This window comes from Lytechinus variegatus, chromosome 16 (genome assembly GCF_018143015.1).
Source record: "Lytechinus variegatus isolate NC3 chromosome 16, Lvar_3.0, whole genome shotgun sequence".
NCBI classification, from domain to species: Eukaryota; Metazoa; Echinodermata; class Echinoidea; order Temnopleuroida; family Toxopneustidae; genus Lytechinus; species Lytechinus variegatus.
Window position 1 is genome coordinate 15,999,263 of NC_054755.1, and position 17,632 is coordinate 16,016,894.

The 17,632-nt window shown below is 37.1% G+C and overlaps 1 protein-coding gene across 2 annotated transcripts in view; it reads right to left on the reverse strand.

The window, feature by feature from the left end:
* Window positions 1-17,632, reverse strand: part of LOC121429701 (tripeptidyl-peptidase 2-like) — a 40,479-nt gene that overhangs the window by 22,501 nt on the left and 346 nt on the right. For both annotated transcript variants that reach the window (XM_041626869.1, XM_041626870.1), the window contains exons 2-15: window positions 16,473-16,601; window positions 15,008-15,103; window positions 13,809-14,041; window positions 11,843-11,940; window positions 10,765-10,985; window positions 10,236-10,312; window positions 8,109-8,236; window positions 6,518-6,617; window positions 5,768-5,901; window positions 5,036-5,166; window positions 3,849-4,011; window positions 2,672-2,829; window positions 1,508-1,685; window positions 505-776 (exon numbers count right to left, since the gene is read on the reverse strand). In XM_041626869.1, coding sequence (XP_041482803.1) covers window positions 505-776; window positions 1,508-1,685; window positions 2,672-2,829; window positions 3,849-4,011; window positions 5,036-5,166; window positions 5,768-5,901; window positions 6,518-6,617; window positions 8,109-8,236; window positions 10,236-10,312; window positions 10,765-10,985; window positions 11,843-11,940; window positions 13,809-14,041; window positions 15,008-15,103; window positions 16,473-16,601 — 2,118 coding nt within the window. The remainder of the gene's footprint in view (window positions 1-504; window positions 777-1,507; window positions 1,686-2,671; window positions 2,830-3,848; window positions 4,012-5,035; window positions 5,167-5,767; window positions 5,902-6,517; window positions 6,618-8,108; window positions 8,237-10,235; window positions 10,313-10,764; window positions 10,986-11,842; window positions 11,941-13,808; window positions 14,042-15,007; window positions 15,104-16,472; window positions 16,602-17,632) is intronic.

The window sequence follows — 17,632 nt, forward strand, 5'->3', positions numbered from 1 at the left end:
TAAGCTTTGTGTTACGGACCCTTGTTCAAGGCTTGTGGTTTAACTATGGATAGCCAAATGCCACACAAATTTCTATCATACAGGTTTAATTTGGAAGCACATTTCGTGCTAAAATCATTCATAACTGTCTGAAAATAATAAGTTTTCTTCCCCATTAAAGAAAGGGGAAACAACACACTAAACAAAATGTTGACATTTTCAGCTTTTCATAATTTTAGCACTGAGTTGGATCTAGCCTAAGTTAAGTAGACTTCAGAATACAGCCTTTGACAACTTTACAATAACTTAATTAGTTCATTTTTGTACTGACAATTTCTGGTTTTGTTTGATTTGACAGTTTTTGACATGAAATATACTAATATTTCAAGGAACTTCCAAATAAGAATACAGAGGACCTTTCAAGGTTCTCAATCAGATTAATCTTTATTGGCACAACAATTCAACAACTTCTAAATGTTTGCACGAATCACTACCACTTATAAAAAAAAAATCAAAGAGACTCACCATTTGCACAGTCTTTTGTGAAGGCTGCAGGCCGTGGAACGCTAGACTATACTTGACCCTTGACCTTCCTAAGCTGGCCCACCACTTTGCTATGGTGAATTCCATGATTTGACCGCCATGCACTGCGAACGAGTGCTGAACCTCACATTGTTCTTGAAGTGAAAGGAACTTGTAGAATTCATTGTTCCTGTAGGCCGTCTGAGGCTGCAGCTGTATGGTGTGCAGCACAAAGCGTGATGACTGCTCTCTTTCTAACGATGTTATACTGATCTCTGAAAATTCAGAAAATAGACGCAGATGTATTTTTAAAGGTGGATATTTTCTCCTACAGTCAAGAAATATTGGGCTTTATACAGCCGAATGAATTCTTAACTAATTCTGAAGAAATTCTTGATACTAAGGGTAATTCACTCAAAGTGCTTAAAGAGGAAAAAGTTGTTGACCTGCAAGGTTACGAAGGCCTGTAATAAATATTCTGCTCCTTAGCTTTACTCTTTGCCACGACAGTCTCGCGAAGGTCGAAGCTCAGCTGGCTCAGTCGTCGTAAACAAGAGAACAATTTATTTGCATGTCAATATCCATGACCAAGATCACAATAAATAATGAAAGTTTGATGCCTGCAACTGCCCAACTTCCCCTTGATAGAAAACTCACAATGTTACCAATCGACGATCTTCGTATCGCGACCCGCAAACGAACATTTGCACATACACGTTCCAAGATGCTAGCTGCACTATACGCGCCCGCTAGAGTCTGGCCGCGGCGGCCCGGGTAGCAGGCATGCATGCAGCTAGTTCAGGGGTACGGTCAGAATCACTGCCACATATTAGAGCAACGCAGTGCAATATGAATGGTAGTGCTAAACATGCCAAATAAGGAAAAAAAATCTGAAAAAAGCTTGGATTTTCAAAATTGGGCAAAAATGAAGGAAATAATCAAATATGCCTTGCTGAAAAAAAATTACAAAAATCGGAAATTCTATTTAAATTGTAGTGACTCTTACCTGCCCATGTTGCCCCCTGAGGTACCCTAACAAAGTGTCTCCTGATCTGACCAGATCTGAATTCCTTGTCAGTCCATTCTACATCAATCTGACCATTGAGATCTTGAGGTACGATGACAGTCACCGGTATTCTGAAGAGTGGTCCTTTAGCAGGTTCACTCAGGTCATAACCGCACACCTTCATAAAATAGTATGATAAGTAATAATAATGATAATCAAAATAGAAAGATAACAACAATGATCATCATCATCACCACCATCATCATCATCGTCATCATCATTATCATCGTATGGTACTTATATAGCGCATAGTATTTGTGATCACCATGCGTTTCCCAAATGAATTGTTTATCACTAAAGAAATTGAACATCATTAATTTGAGTTTTGTTACTATATTATTCTGCATTATTCATACTAAAAATTAAGCCTTGCTATACTATACTATTCAAGTCCATATATCGCCTGAAGATTTCAATTTTGATGACGCTACAGCCATTGGAAAAGTGGCGTCTAATGTCTCGCTCAGCTATGCAGGCGATACAAATGATATCATACTGGTTAGAAGGTCTGGCCTTTGGAAATTATGGAATTCAGTAGACAATAGATTAGAGGGCCTACAAACCAGGGGGCCATTTCATAAAGCTGTTCGTAAGTTAAGAGCGACTTTAAGAACGACTGGTGAACCTTTCTTACGTGCTAAACCATCGCCAATGGTGTATACCATTTACCAAAAGAAAGGATCACCAGTCGTTCTTAAAGTTGCTCTTATCTTACGAACAGCTTTATGAAACACCCACCGGAAGTCTTAATAGCTCAACCTCAAGTCCTAATCTACTCATATCATGCCATGCTAATTACCCATAATGCAACTTTCTGAGCAATGTAGTCTTGTAATATAGGCCTACTTGAATATTAACACACTCACTACTAAATACATTCATACCGCAATAATCATGTTACCAAGTAGCAAAACAGGCACCTCTTCTTTTGACAACATTTTAGTTTCTCTGCACAAACAGAATTATAGGCTAATTTATTCTCTATAATTTATAGATATCCCAAAAGGTATACTTTAAGACTAGTCATTTACAACACACAGTCAATGAGAGAAAACATGCATTGTAAATCAGTTCTCTCCCGCATTAATGTCTATCAACGCTCACCTCGGTGTAGTGCGCTCCCTCTGGAAGTCCTTGAGGATCGACCTTGATAGAGACTGACCTTGAGGTGTTCATGAGGACAAGGTGAGCTGGGGCTTGGACCCAGGGAGCTTCTACAGCTAGTGCTATGTGAAGATTGAAGGCAATCTTTTCTGCAGGATCTGCAAAGAAATTATTAAAATCAAGAGAATAATTTTAGTTCAAAAAGGTACGTGGGGGGGGGGGGTGGGAGGATGGACCCAGAGATATGAGCTGTGTGTGTATGTGTGAGATTGAGTTTCATCAAGAGTATCAATCAGATATGATTATTTGTGTCTGGGACTTTCCTTTAACATCACTATGCGAACGATGTAACAAGGGCTTGAACCTTGACCCTCTGTATCATTTTGTATTGTCCCTACATAGTTTGGATTAAAGGCGCATGCCATAACACCCAGTTTTTCAGCATCTATGGCTAGTGCTACATGAATGTGAAGATCACAATCAATGTTTCCATGATAGTTATCATAATGGCAAAGTTCTCGTAGTTATAGTGATATATAGATCTTTAAGGAAGGGACCCCTCACCAAATAACTAGCATAATCATTTGGCACACAATTTGATTTAGTGCTTGGTAGTGATTTTGAACCTGATTGCTAAGAAAACATGAATGCTTGTAAGCAAGCAACAAGAGGACAGACGGTTTAAAGTCCTCTCCATATGACCTGGTAATGAGGATTTAAATGCCTTTAAATACCAAAGGGCACTAATGCATCAATTGGGAATTGAACCTGGGTCACCAGAATACGAAACCCCGGCGCTCTTAGGACTGAGCTTTTGCTATACCCCATGTGAGTGATATTTTGTCGGATTCTGCTTAAATTCATTTTTGGTCATTACTTATAAATTAATTCATACCTAAAAGGTAGGAATAAAGCCATAGGAATGGGGTTTGATATTTGGATCTTTGAAAGAGATTACATTCTCTATAAATATGTCACACAATAATATCTAACTCATACAAAGAAAAGGGGCCCGGTTTCATTAAAACTTACAAGTATAATAACTTCGTTATTATGGTAAGTACCATGGTAAACTTGATCGTGATTGGCTGCTAAGCCTTGTTACCATGGTAGTTGCCAAAATGACAAAGCTAAAGTAGTGTCTTTAGGAATACAATGTCATCAGATGGCGCCTTACCTGTATTCTCAACAAACTCTGGTTCAATAGATACATTGCATTCCCGAGCTTTGTTGTTTTCCCTGAGGTAAATGCCACGTCCCCCTTCAAACGAGACATTGAACTTCACATTGCGACTTGGACAGTCTTGGTATGTCTGCAGAAACTCAAATGCTTTGACAACCTGGAATGTAAAATACATATTAGATTGGTTTGTGATTCATTCAAACAGGTAGGCGTTTCATGAAGCTGTTCGCAAGTTACCAACAATTTTATGCATGGCCGGTGATCCTTTCTTGAGTTTAATTAACCCTATGTAGCTGACCTAGCACCTTAGAACATGTTCCAGTTGTGCGTAAAGTCATGGGTAACTTGGAGAACAGCTTTATGAAACACCCAACAGAGATGTTACTTTCATAAAGACGGAAGTTATCAGGTATTTCATTATTGCTGTACATGTACTAGTGCTGGTCGATATTTGATATCAATGTCAGTCGATCATTGTCAGCAAAATATTGACAATAACAAGAGTCTGAAAATTCATTACATATTTATATTAAAAGCTGCAGTTCTGTGAGAGCCAGAGAGAGGAAAGCTGCAGTTCTGTGAGAGCCAGAGGGTTTCTCTTGGTTCTTGTCCATAAAAGCTGGCATTTGGGTACCAACTTAAGAAGTACTGAGGTGGTAAAAAGCAATACAGGGCAGAAATTTTGAACAATGACTAGTAGCTGAATTTTCATAATCAACAATATTTTGGTCATTTAGTGTTAAAATAATAATAATAATATGTCCATTTATATAGCACAGTTACTATGTGCATATACTCAACTGCGCTTTGATACTTGGTATCATATTATTACCCGGCTGTAGCAGAGCCGCCATATTAATAGGCGCTAAAGCATTCAGGGAATAAATCCTACCGGGTACCCATTCACCTCACCTGGGTTGAGTGTAGCACACTGTGGATAAATTCCTTGCCAAAATAAATTACACCATGAATGGGATTCGAACCCACACCCCTCTGTTTCAAAGTCCAGAGACTAATCCACTGGGCCACAACTCTCCAAGGATAACAGGATATATCAACATAATCTGAAAGATATTATCGAATTTTCCATATTTTCGCAAAATGACATGAGCTACTCAATTAAATATGTGTTGATAAACAGTGTACTGAACATGTTATGAATAATATCAATAAATATTTACCTGAAGGAGGCCATAACCTTGTGAGAAGCGTTCTACATTGTCTAAGCTTTGTGCAGTACATTCAACCGCTCTTCTTACACTGTGGGGTGTGTAGTGTATATTTTCTTTCTTCAAACCACTAAGAATTAGGCCTGAAAAAGATAAGGAGACAAAACCTTGTTATACTCGCACATCAGACACAGGGCTTCCAAATGTTACAAAGTTTAATGATCAAGGGATGAAGTACTAATCAAGCTGATGCAAGATATTTGACAAATTTTGAAAGTTTGAAGGCCTATAAAATGAGATGCGTTGCACCCTATCATTTTTTAATTTGAAGGCCATCACCAAAGATGCCCAATGAAAGTTAAATTTCATTGCATGTAGCACGTTTAGACATTAAATAAAATTCCTCAAATATTCACTGTCACAGACATTTGAAATGAGATTTATCCAAAAAAATATAAACATTGTGGTTAAAAATCATTACACAAATTTGATATGTCAACGCGCAATATCTACGAGATGATGAATTCCTTATCGACACAAAATTATTCTTGGGACTCACTTGCATTGCTTTCTCACATCGTTTTTGGGAATATAGTGCAGCCCCCCTCCCCAAGGTTTTTCGCAGTTTCAAAACCAGTGCTAAAATTAATGATGTCACATTTTTATAGTACTTCCCATTCATCTCTGATATCACCCCCACACAGAATGTAAAGTTCCTACTGTGAAAACATTTTCAGTACATACCTATTCCTCCGCAAGCATTTGGTGATGACATTGAAGTACCATTCATGAGTTGAGTACCTCGTAATGTCCAGTTAGGTACTGATGTTATAGCGCCCCCAGGGGCACATATGCTCACCCCTAATGCACCATCCACACTGAAATATCAAAAAAGAAAACAAATTTGATCAGACGTCCATCACTGTTTCATTGGTAATAAAATTTAAATGTCGAAAGAATAAAAGGTAACTTGATTGGATAAATCATTAATATTTTTTGGTGTTTTTTTTTACATAATGAAAATAATTGTTATCAAGTCTCTTAAAAGTCACATAAAAAAAAACACCTCATACTTATAACACACTGGCTTATGATCAATCCCAAATTCAAACACAAAATCAATTCTGTTTACTGGTCAGTTTTGTGAACAAATGCACATCTCTATTTTGTGATAATTGCAGTCTCTTACGATACAGGTCATGGTTTGAATTACTTTTGAACTTAATTTAATTTTGAATTACAGAATCAAAGATAATTTTATGGTGAGTTAGGGTCATTATTAGAGTATTAGAATCGATGCATGAGAACAGCGTACCAGTCGACCGACCATGTGAGCCTACGTTGTTGACTGTCAATGTTTACTAAAAAAATGAATATTTCAGATTTCACTCGATGTGTACGTGTATGTGCACATCCACTATGATTTATGGCATCATCTCATACCAGTCAACGTACTGTTCTAAATCTCCTTACTTTCTCAATGAAATGACTTACGTTGGTCCTCTTGATGACCATGTATAGGGCATCCCTGGAAGCTTCTCCCTGAGTGAGTATTCAGCTGCTGTCATTTCAGGTGACACATAGGCTCCAACACCTTCACATAAACAGAGTAAACATAAACAATAATTATCATCTATATAGAGTGTTCTAGTGATGCATTAAAGGTAAATACTAGTTTTGGTAACAATATCAAAATGGTTCATACAGAATAAAATGAAATGACCACCAAAGTGTCTGTATAAATAAAATGCATGTGCTCAAAGGATTTGGAAGAAATTGTGTAATTGCTGAGAAATCAGCAAATAAGCACAGGAGTCAGGTAGAGCATCGGGCCCGACACTCTATGCAATAATTATACATTGTCCCACGTGCTCTTATCTGTGTTGGGGATCTTCGGTGTGAACATTTTTCAGCGTAGATTTCAAGATTTCACAAAGTTCAGTTAATGTCACTGTACCAGATCTAGATCCTCGATGATATACTGACAATTAAGCCTTGTTTTACAGCCTTTCTCATGAAATCAGTGTTTACTGCAACTACTGGAATTTCTCTTTAAAGACACACATTTTGGTCTGCATCTATTCCCTGTGCAGTATCAGAGCGTATCCCTAAAAAGGATCGAAATCCTACGATTATCCCATAGGCTCCTGTCCAAATTTTGCTAATGAATATGAGAGCATATTCAACAATTTAATGCACATGCACGAAAGCAATGCGAATAACAATGGAAGCATTGCGATACACAGCAGAGAGCACAATTACGTTTGATGACGTCATAATGAGCAACATGCAAGTCGCATGTCGACGACCAAAACTGATCCTATAAGTGATGATGGCATAATATGATAAGTGATCTATGACTTGTTCAATCAAACTGCTCCCTCACTTTTTTTTTGGGGGGGGTGGGATAGATGATAATTATATTGGATGGCTTTATTTCAAGAAATACCAGAAATATTCCACTCGTTAGGGCCAACATTCCACTCCTCTGTGATTCATGGAATATTTTCCTGAACTCTTGGAATATTTCTGGTATCCCATTCTCAGCCATCCAATATAATATAATTATTTCATAAAAAACAATTTAATACAAAAATTACAATTCATCACTAGATTATATGAATGTGTATGCCCGATAACAATTCTCATGTGGAGGATATGAAATTAAAATGTGTTTTACATGACAATGTTTGCGATTACACTTGAAAATGTACATGTACTTTCATCAGGTGCCAAATCAAAATAACATATCTGTGTAGGGTTTTCTTCTTGATATAAAACCTATTTTAAAACGTGGACTGGGCTGAAATTTTCAGGAGATAATCGATCCAATATAAAATAAATACTTCATTCATCACTTAAAGGATTTCAGTGTATTCTTTTAAAATGGTGCAACAATCTAAATATTATTTTTGATGGGGCAAGTTGACAGCAAAACAGCTCTCTTACATTGTTATAGATTTTGAAAATGTACTGTTACAATATGATAAACAAACAAAAAATGTCCAATGTAATATCTGAGGAAGAAAAACTATGAACGCAAGTAGACAGGTTTGTGAGAGGACTGATGATATAACAACCTCACCTATAATACTTGAAGTGGTACCTCCCGGACAACCTACAGTAGATAACGCTGGTCCATTATTACCAGCGGAGGAGACGAATATAATACCATGGTTGTTTACTGCTTCTGATATCACATCACATACTCGTCTACAGAACAAAACAGAAAAAAAAGGTAATCTCTAAAATATTGAATTCACAAATCTGCTTCACCATCCCACAAACTTGTATTGAGGAATGGTATTCCGAACTGTTTTGTGCAAGAATCATTTTTATCATGTTACATGCACTTATCAAATTTTAAGCCTCCCACCTGACAAGTATGATAAAAAGAATAACAATAGGCATTTATATACCACCACCTCTCAAGAAATAATCTTATCCCAGGCACATTGTTATTATTAACCTGGCTTTAGCTGGAGCTGCCTTTCAGCGCTCATGCATTCAAGGAATTTATCCTGCTTGGTACCCATTCACCTCACCTGGATTGAGTGCAGCACAATGTGGGTAAATTTCTTGCTCAAGGAATACATGCCATTCCTTGGATTCAAACCCAGGCCTCTCTGATTGAAAGACAAGAGTAGTAACCACGACGCCCCACAAATATTGCGATAGCGCTTCACACGTATACATTTTTGTAGCTTTTAGGGTGATATTCATACTTTGTGCCTAAGAACTAGTAAACCTGAACGGCCCTGTTGCAGCTGTGCTTTTCAAGCGTAATACTGTACGAAACAAGTTTGAATGTCAATCAATAGCACTTTTGAAGTGATTTGAATGGAATACTGTTACAAGTATCTTTACATCTTGTGTTTTAATTCACCAAGTCGTAACACCACTAAACTCCAAAACAATTAGTAGCATGAGAATTTTTATAACCTGTATTATGAGTTTTCCAAGCAACAAGAAAATGTAGCCAACATATCTTTCAGGGTTCGCAGCATTTCAAGAAAACAAAATTTCCTGATTTTTCCCTAATGAAGTTTAAAACTTCCCTAACAATCATTTAAACTCACTCCCAGTTCTGCATGTTTTCTAAGTTGTTGCAGTGAATTCCATGTATTTTCAGTATAAAAACAATAATGCAAAACCAATTAGTACTACAATGTCTTAAACAGGCATGTAATGGCCTCCCTTCTCCCATACAGCCATCCACCATACCCCATAACCACCATAATCCGTCATTTAATGGATGATGTTTTGATATGCAATAAAATATAACACTCTGACTGACTAACATGCGCGCTTTTGACTTTTGGGCCAATCAAAATTCTCTGATTTTTCCCTCATTGGAGGAATTTTCCCCTGATTTGAGGCATTTTTCATCGAATTCCCGGATTTTTCCCTGACTGGAAAAAATTAAAATAATTTTCCCTGATTTCCCTGATGGACTGGGAACCCTTCCTTTGAAAACATGGGAGCACACTGATTAACCAAGTCAATGAAGTAAACCATATAGAGAAAACAATTTGCATTCTAGATGTTGACATTACTGGCTTTCCTTATTTGTGATAGATACAAACAGATAATTCAGTATAAGTATAAGTGGAGTATTGTGGCCCAGTGGATTAGTCTTCTGACTTTGAAACAGCCATGGCATAATTTCCTTCAGCAAGAAATTTATCCACATTGTGCTGCACTCAACCCAGGTGAGGTGAATAGGTACCTGGTAGGAAGAAATTCCTTGAATGCTTGAGCGCCTAGGCAGCCCAGGTAAAGCCGGGGTAATAATATCCAAGTCCTTTGGAAGCGCATAGAGACGTTATTCATAATGTATTATGCGCGATACAAGAACTGACTATTATTATTATAGGACAGGGCCAAGGAATATCTCAATCCTCCTTTCCAGAATTTTTAAGGAGTAATTGGAAGAATTGTATTTTTTCCGTGTTGTAATTGGTTATTGCAAATATTGTAAAATTTAACCCTAATGAACTTATAATCTGCGGGAGGTCTTGCAAGAAAATATCTGCAATCAATTGCAAATTCTTTAGCAAACTTACAAGTGATAGATCAATTGTAACTAGAGCAAGATCATTTTTACTACTTTTTGCAAGAAGTGGACCAGCAATTGAAGTACAACTTTGCAATCAATTGCCCGTATTGTGATTGTCTTATGATTTATTGCAAGTTTCTTGTTATAACTTACCCTCCATTTGGCCAATGAGCTGCCTCTCCATAACTGAAATTGACAAGGTCAACTTTATGCTCAATGACAGCAATCATCTATAGGAGTGTGAAGAGAAACACAAGACTTTGGAAAAGAACAAATTACGACTTTGTTGATTATTATTATCATTATGATTTATTTTGGCAACACCCGTGCCTAGGAGGTGAAAAGTTAACTAAATCACTATGACACAAAGGTAACTGATGGGGGATTGCAGGTAGACCACTACATTAGAGTTTTCCCCTACTTTTATTCGAATAGTGCATTGGGATCTTAACATGCAAAAGTATACTGGCTGATTTATTATCTAATCGAATGAGTGTGTGTTTCATGCGTTCAGCAACTCTTCAGTTCCTTGTGTAATGATTGACAAGGATGAAGTCTACTGATTTTTCTGATTTAGGCACAACCAATCTCCATAGTACCTCCATACACATGAATTGGTACCTTTACAGCTGACTTCGAGATTGATTAAAAGATTGATTGACTGACCTACAAGACTACTTACCGCTCGAACCAGTGCACTACCAGTCTCCATAGAACCCAGACGTGAATCTCCAATCTTTACGGCTACAATCTGAGCACCGGGGGCAACGCCGTTCTTCTCGGGGTTGTCGGGGAAGTGAGCTGCTGCTATACCAGCTACATGAGTCCCATGGGAACCAGCATTAGTGACTATACTCAGGATGTTACCATCGTCGTAGATGTTTACAGAGTAGTTCAGCATATCTTGAAATTTAAAAAAAGGGGAGCGCATCAGGGTTAAATTCCAATGGCCTAGGGTAGTATTCTGAGATCCATTTGATCTGACATCCATTTGATCTCAGATAAAATAAAATATTTTCTCTCCATTAAAATCAGTGAAATACCCTTAAAATCTCTCAAAATTGGTATTCTGAGAACAAATTTAACTTTATTTTATCTCTGTAAAAAAGTTTTTTAATCAATATCCGATGAGAAAGAGGATACACCAGTCGTTTGTAAAGTTGCTCATAACTTTTTATACTAACAGCTTTATAAAACACACCAGAGCCCTGTCTTACAAAGAGTTGCAATAGATCAGATTAATCGCAACTATGGACGGCCAGCAACGACAACATCTCTTATGCATGTTTGTTATGGAAATCCACCAGGGTCATAATCTTTTCTACAGGAAATTTGCACGATGTCCTTTGTAACCAAAGACAAGCACAGTGAATTTTCAAGAAAAACAATGAATGCATGAATATACATCATAGTTAGAAAATAATTTGAACATGTATAATAGATGTTGATGTAGCTGGCCGTCCATAGTTGCAATTGATCGGATCAATCGCAACTATGGAAAGCTAGCAATGTCAACACCTTAAATGCAAATTTTTTCAAAATATCTTCCAGACATGAAGTATATTTATACATTCATCATTCCCTTGAAGATTCAGCATGATTCACTTTGCTTACTAAAGAGATTGAGATAATTTCCTGTAGGAAAAGGTTATAGAACGGATGGATTTCCATACAGCTGAGCTTTGATCGGATCAATCATCTTTGTAAGATGGGGTCCTGGTCTGTTGCAAACTGATATTATAAAAGAATGCTTAACGTACCTAGGTTGCTGAGGGTTGCCATCTGATGATCCTCTTTATAGTTGGCTAGTACAGTACAGGAAGCAAGATCACCACATGTTGAGGTGTCGACTACAGCTCTAGAAAACAATCAAAACAAATAGCAATACAAAGTAATGTTGATGATCTGAAAGTTACAAATGTATGTTACTAAAATGTCTCTTTAATTATCTTCCCTCCCATTCCCCAGAAGAAGACTGCTGTATGATGGGCCCTGCCTTACACAGAGTTGCAATTGATCCAATCAACCGCAACTATGGAAAGCAAACAATCTCAACAATTAAAATAATTATATCTGTTTGTTCCAAATATTTTCTAACTATGATGTTTAATCCTACATTTGTTTTCTTGAAAATTCAGTTTGCTTCTCTATGTTTACTAAGGACATTGTGCAAATTTCCAGTAGAAAAAGTATGACACTGATGGATTTCCATATCGTTGAGGTTGATTGGATCAATCGTTAACTCTTTGTAAGACGAGGCACTGATATACTGACCACAGTTCTCAGAGACAATATCAATCAATGTGTTGATTATTGAAGTTGTATGAAGTAGTAAAGCAATTGCTCATATCCATCCTTGAAAATTACAAAATGAGACAGAAGGCAATTGAAATGTTTTTACATCAACCCCCCCCCTCCAAAAAAAAAGAGAGAAGATAAAACAATTGATTATTTTATGTTTATCTTGATCCAATAGACAACATATATTGAATATAACAATACCCACTTTCAGTTCACCAAAGAATCCCATACATTGTAAGATATGCAAGAATAAAGTTACACAAAGACAAAATTTAATTTGTTGTTGTAAGATGTTTTCATCTTAATGACCTACACAAATGTTAATATACACAAGTAAAAATTCGGTAAACATTATTAGTCAGTGGAAATTCTGCAAGACAGTTTTGTAAGAGATCTGGGTCACTTTTAATAAACATTTCATGGTAATAATGTTTGTTAAAAGCTAGTGAAACCATGGCATATGATTGGCAATGGCAATTTCTTTTCCTGCAATTTTGGATTTGTTATTTTTTTGTTCAATAAAATGAAATCCTGGGAAGTGTTTCATGAAAAGACTTGTCAAATGTTTTATCCAACAAGTCTTGTTTTACCCAATAGTTACCATAGGAACTGAGTGTCTCAGCCAATCAAAATCAAGGAAAGTTGTCAGATCTAGGTCCTTTAACACAAAGGTTAGCGATTAATCGTACGCCTTATTTTCATAATTGAATGTAATGCAATCAATCATAGAAATCAATCACATGGATTGGAAAGGAAGACCTTCGGGTTATAGTTATTTAGTTAATCTTTTTCCTTTCCCGGCATCCATGTGACTCTCCTTATCCTATTGTTTGTGTATGTTGTATTATGTTTGATTATGCCGAATAAATAATAATAACAAAAAAAATGTACTACGGTCATTGCTAAGTTTTGCGTTACGGGGCCCCTGGCAACTTATCAGATGAAAAGTGTTGATGAAACACTTACCAGGGCTCTGTACCACAGAACTTAGCAATCAATCCTAGAACATTATTTTATGACTGATTGCATTAACCACAAAGCACAAATCAATCATGAAAATCAATTTATGATTTATCACTAAGCTTCATGTTACAGAACACTGATCCCCTTCCATACCTCCATTTGTTAACATCACTGAATACAAGACAGCCATAGACTAGACCGTGGTCTGGGTACCTTTTATCTACAATGTTTAGTTCCACAAATCCGAGTGATTGATCAAAGAAATTTCCCTTCCATCAGTGGAAACATCAATAAATACAACTTTCTAGGCTACTCTTTGATCTCACCAACCAAAATTTGCTTTACTGTATTACACATTTCATTGGACCCTACAGGAATTTCCAAGGCAGTTTTGAAACTTTTCATGGCTGTTTTGGGCATATCGCCCCAAGCCCCGTGTAATTACATCCCTGCCTGCCTTACCTCCATGTGTTGCCATCGTTGAAGACGAGACAATCATAGACTGGACCGGGGTCGGAGTACTTCTTATCTGCGTTGTTGAGTACATCCAACATGGCGGCAAGATTATCCCTCTCAAGTTTCTCCTCCTGTTTGGTGACGTTAGGATGCGCGGCATCGTACGCTTCTAGCTTTCGTGTTACCTCGGCGATTGCAGGTTTGTGGTACCTGTCCCACAGCTTCTCCTTGCGGTCTTTCTACAGGTATAAAAAAAAAGAAAATAATGATTTGACAACTCCATACAATCTCTCTCATAACCTTAGGTCTGTTAGCTCATCCTTACTTGCTATACCACAATCTGATAATATATGGTGGATCAATTATTTCAATTTACTGGGCCAGTCCTATGAAAGAAACATTCAAAAGACATCCGCAATATATCTTGTCTTCACAACTTCATTAAAACCTGATTATCCATACAGGTTTTCAGGCAAATATTTTTTTCTTCCCCTTCTTTAATAGGTTATAGATTTTCTTTTTCTTTACTGTGCCATGAGCATTGTTTTATGATGGATACAAGCACATTACAAATATCCATATTATCATTATTATTATAATCATACATGTAACAACCTTATTTGCCAGGATTTAATCTCTAATGTATAGACAAAAGTAATGGTCCACTGGTTGTTTCTACCTCTTCCTCTAAACACTTTCCATAGGCCTTTTATGGCTCACAACGTGGGGTGCCGTAAACCAATTCTGCTATAGTTAATGGTAAATTTGAGGATTTCGTTATCAAATTATTACATTCACAAAATAATGTACACTTGACTTGAATGAACAGGGAGAAATTGTTTTATTAATTATTTAAATAATGTTGGGGCGTCATGGTCTAGTGGTTACGATTCTCATCTTTCAATCTGAGTTAGACATGGGTTCAAATCTCAGTCATGGCATGTTTTCCTTCAGCAAGAAATTTACCCAGTGTGCCACACTCAACCCAGGAGAGGTGGATGGGTACCCGGCAGGATAAAATCCTTGCACGCACTCAGCGCCTTTAGTAGCAGGATCTACAGCCTAGGTAATATATAGTGCACCATTCAATAGGCAGCTAGATAATCGGTACCTCATGAATGTTACATATTATCATCATTTACAAATAAAACATAAAAATGTTCTATTTTCATGTTTTCAACATGAAAATGATGAATTCCACCTACCTGAACCCTCTCTTTGAGCCCCTTAGGATAAAGCTCGTAAGCATTCTTCACTCCTATATGGAACTTTCCTGAAGGATTTTGCCAGTGTGAAGGTATCTGGTTGAATAACAAATAAGAAAATGAAATTCAAACGTTACATACAAAACTATGGTGGGAAATTTGGGAATGATAATAATAATAATAACAACAGCTACAATGATAAAAAAATCTAGGGTATTCACAGTTTTAACCCTAAATAGACTGGGCTATTTCGACGCCTAAGAAGACTGGGGGGGCTGATTCAGCCCCCCCTTATGATCTCGGCCGTTGATCGCGACGAAAATTGGCACACGCGTTACCCATGGCATTATCTACAAAACTATAACATCAAATTCTGCAAAAAATCTCATGTTTCATTAATTATGCTAATTTATGCGTAAAATCATAAGTTTGCTGTAATTAATGAAATAATGCCCCTGAAATGCTAATTTTTGTTTCACATACTCTAGATAGGCATCTGATCAAATTTATTTTAAAAAAATTTCAATATCACATTTATTTTCTTATGTATTCTATTGTTTTCTAAATTTCTTATGTATTTCTTTGTTTTTCGACTTTTTGTTTTTTACTGTTTTTTCAATGGAAATTGTCGGGGACTTTATTTGGACCATGAAAAAGATAAAATTAATTGATTTTAAGCAGTAAAAGGAAAAATAATGATACATTTATGAATTTTGGCTAAAAACACTATTTGCATTGGATTTGTACACAAATTCACGTTTTTGAGTAATTTTTGGTCTGCATGCACTTACGAAATGTTGCGTAATTTCCGAACCGTGTACCCGGGGGTCACAATTTTGGTCTCAAAAGTTGCGGGAGACTTGAAAGTAAAAAGTCAGCGAGCGACGCGGTCAAAAAATTTTGCGCGGCGGATTTATCACGAAAAATGTCGAGGGGGGGGCTGAATTAGCCCCCCCCAGTCTTTTTAGGGTTAAGCAATAGCACTTCGGTGTAAGCGCATATTGTAAATTTCCCGAAGTTTGCTGCATCGCCAAAACACACTCACAAATATGCATGATTCGTATAAGAATTATAATACTACTAATAACAGCAATGATAATAATTACAATTGATTGCATTTCTATGTCAACAAAGGTCCGTTTCACAAAGCTATTTTACCGTACAGTAACTTTTGCCTTGTGGCAATTAGTATTACCATGATGGTATCAGGGCTCAGCAGCCAATCACAATCAACGTTTACATGGAAGTTGCCACACTGATCAAATTATATATACCAAAGTCTTAAAAAAATGAAACCTTTGTCTTCCATTTTGTTGCTCGCCATCTAGGCTGGAGGATAAAAATAACATGCTATGTTTTACAGGGCTCAATATTTAAGCAGTTTTAGAACTGAAGTGGCTCCCTTGGTAAAAAAAAATATGATTATACTCAATTCTTTTTTTATAATACTAATATAGTAATATACCTTGAGTTTCCTTCCTGTTAATCCTGTAATCTCGCCATCCCTTGCTTCCACTACAGTTGATGTAATCACATCGCCACTTCCAGTTGCATCAATGATATCAATTATTTTGGGAAGACCATCAGTAGTTGTCTGAATGAATACAAAAAAAGAATACAATGATTATTAGAATAGAAAGGCCTCCAGCCAGTAAAAATATAACCAATTGTTGACTTGCATTTCTTTCAGCAGCTGTGCTGAAAAGAAATCATGAAGGGAATTATTGAAGGCAGAAGAGGAAAGTGTTGAAAAAAAAGCTGGCTTGGAAATATTGAGACAGGCAGAAAGAAAAATGAATACTATGAGATTTCACTAGACAGAGAAAGGTCAAAAACCATGACATCCAACCTCTTGGAAGAGAAATTTTGATAACTTCTTGCTTTTCCGTCAAAATCTTATGAATTAGCATCGATATAGCATGTTTGTTGGAGTTTTTAGAATCTATCGCAACGTACAAAAAGTCAATTGATTTCCGGGTTTCGGAGTGTCGCGAGAATATGAAATTGCTGACTCTCCAATACTCTCCATGGCATAGTTTTCGATCGATACTGGAGCGATCCAATCACGAACCAAGAAAATTTCCCGTGTGGACAATGTGACTGGATATTATTGCTATTGCCTATTGATACTTCCGCATGCGGTCCGAAGGAATTATTTTGGCGACCAGTCATGACATGATCTGCGCGATTGACCAATCAGCGGTCTCCAACATTACAGTACAGTCCACCGTCTGGTGTACTGTCGAACTCTATTCGTGTTCCGTACCTATTTACTTATCCACGAAAACACCTTTTTCACCATGTTTTTTTTTTGTCATGGATGTTGTCCACTCTTCATCATGGCAGTTACGCCCCCCCCCCAGCAAATGCCGGGGTAATAGTGCGACATCGAAATGGTTATTGGTTAAATTTTTTAATTGACACGATACCGTGTCCTAGTGGTACGGAAAATACAAGTCTTCATTGATCATGTTGATTTAAAATTGGCTGATGATAAATGTGATGAGGTTTTAATGCATTACTTTTAGCCATTGTTTTGGGGTCGCCTCCTTTCCTGAGTCCCGATACCTCCCCCCCCCCCCCTCCCCGAAGGCGAAGGCTCGGGCAGCCGGCAGATGCACTGCA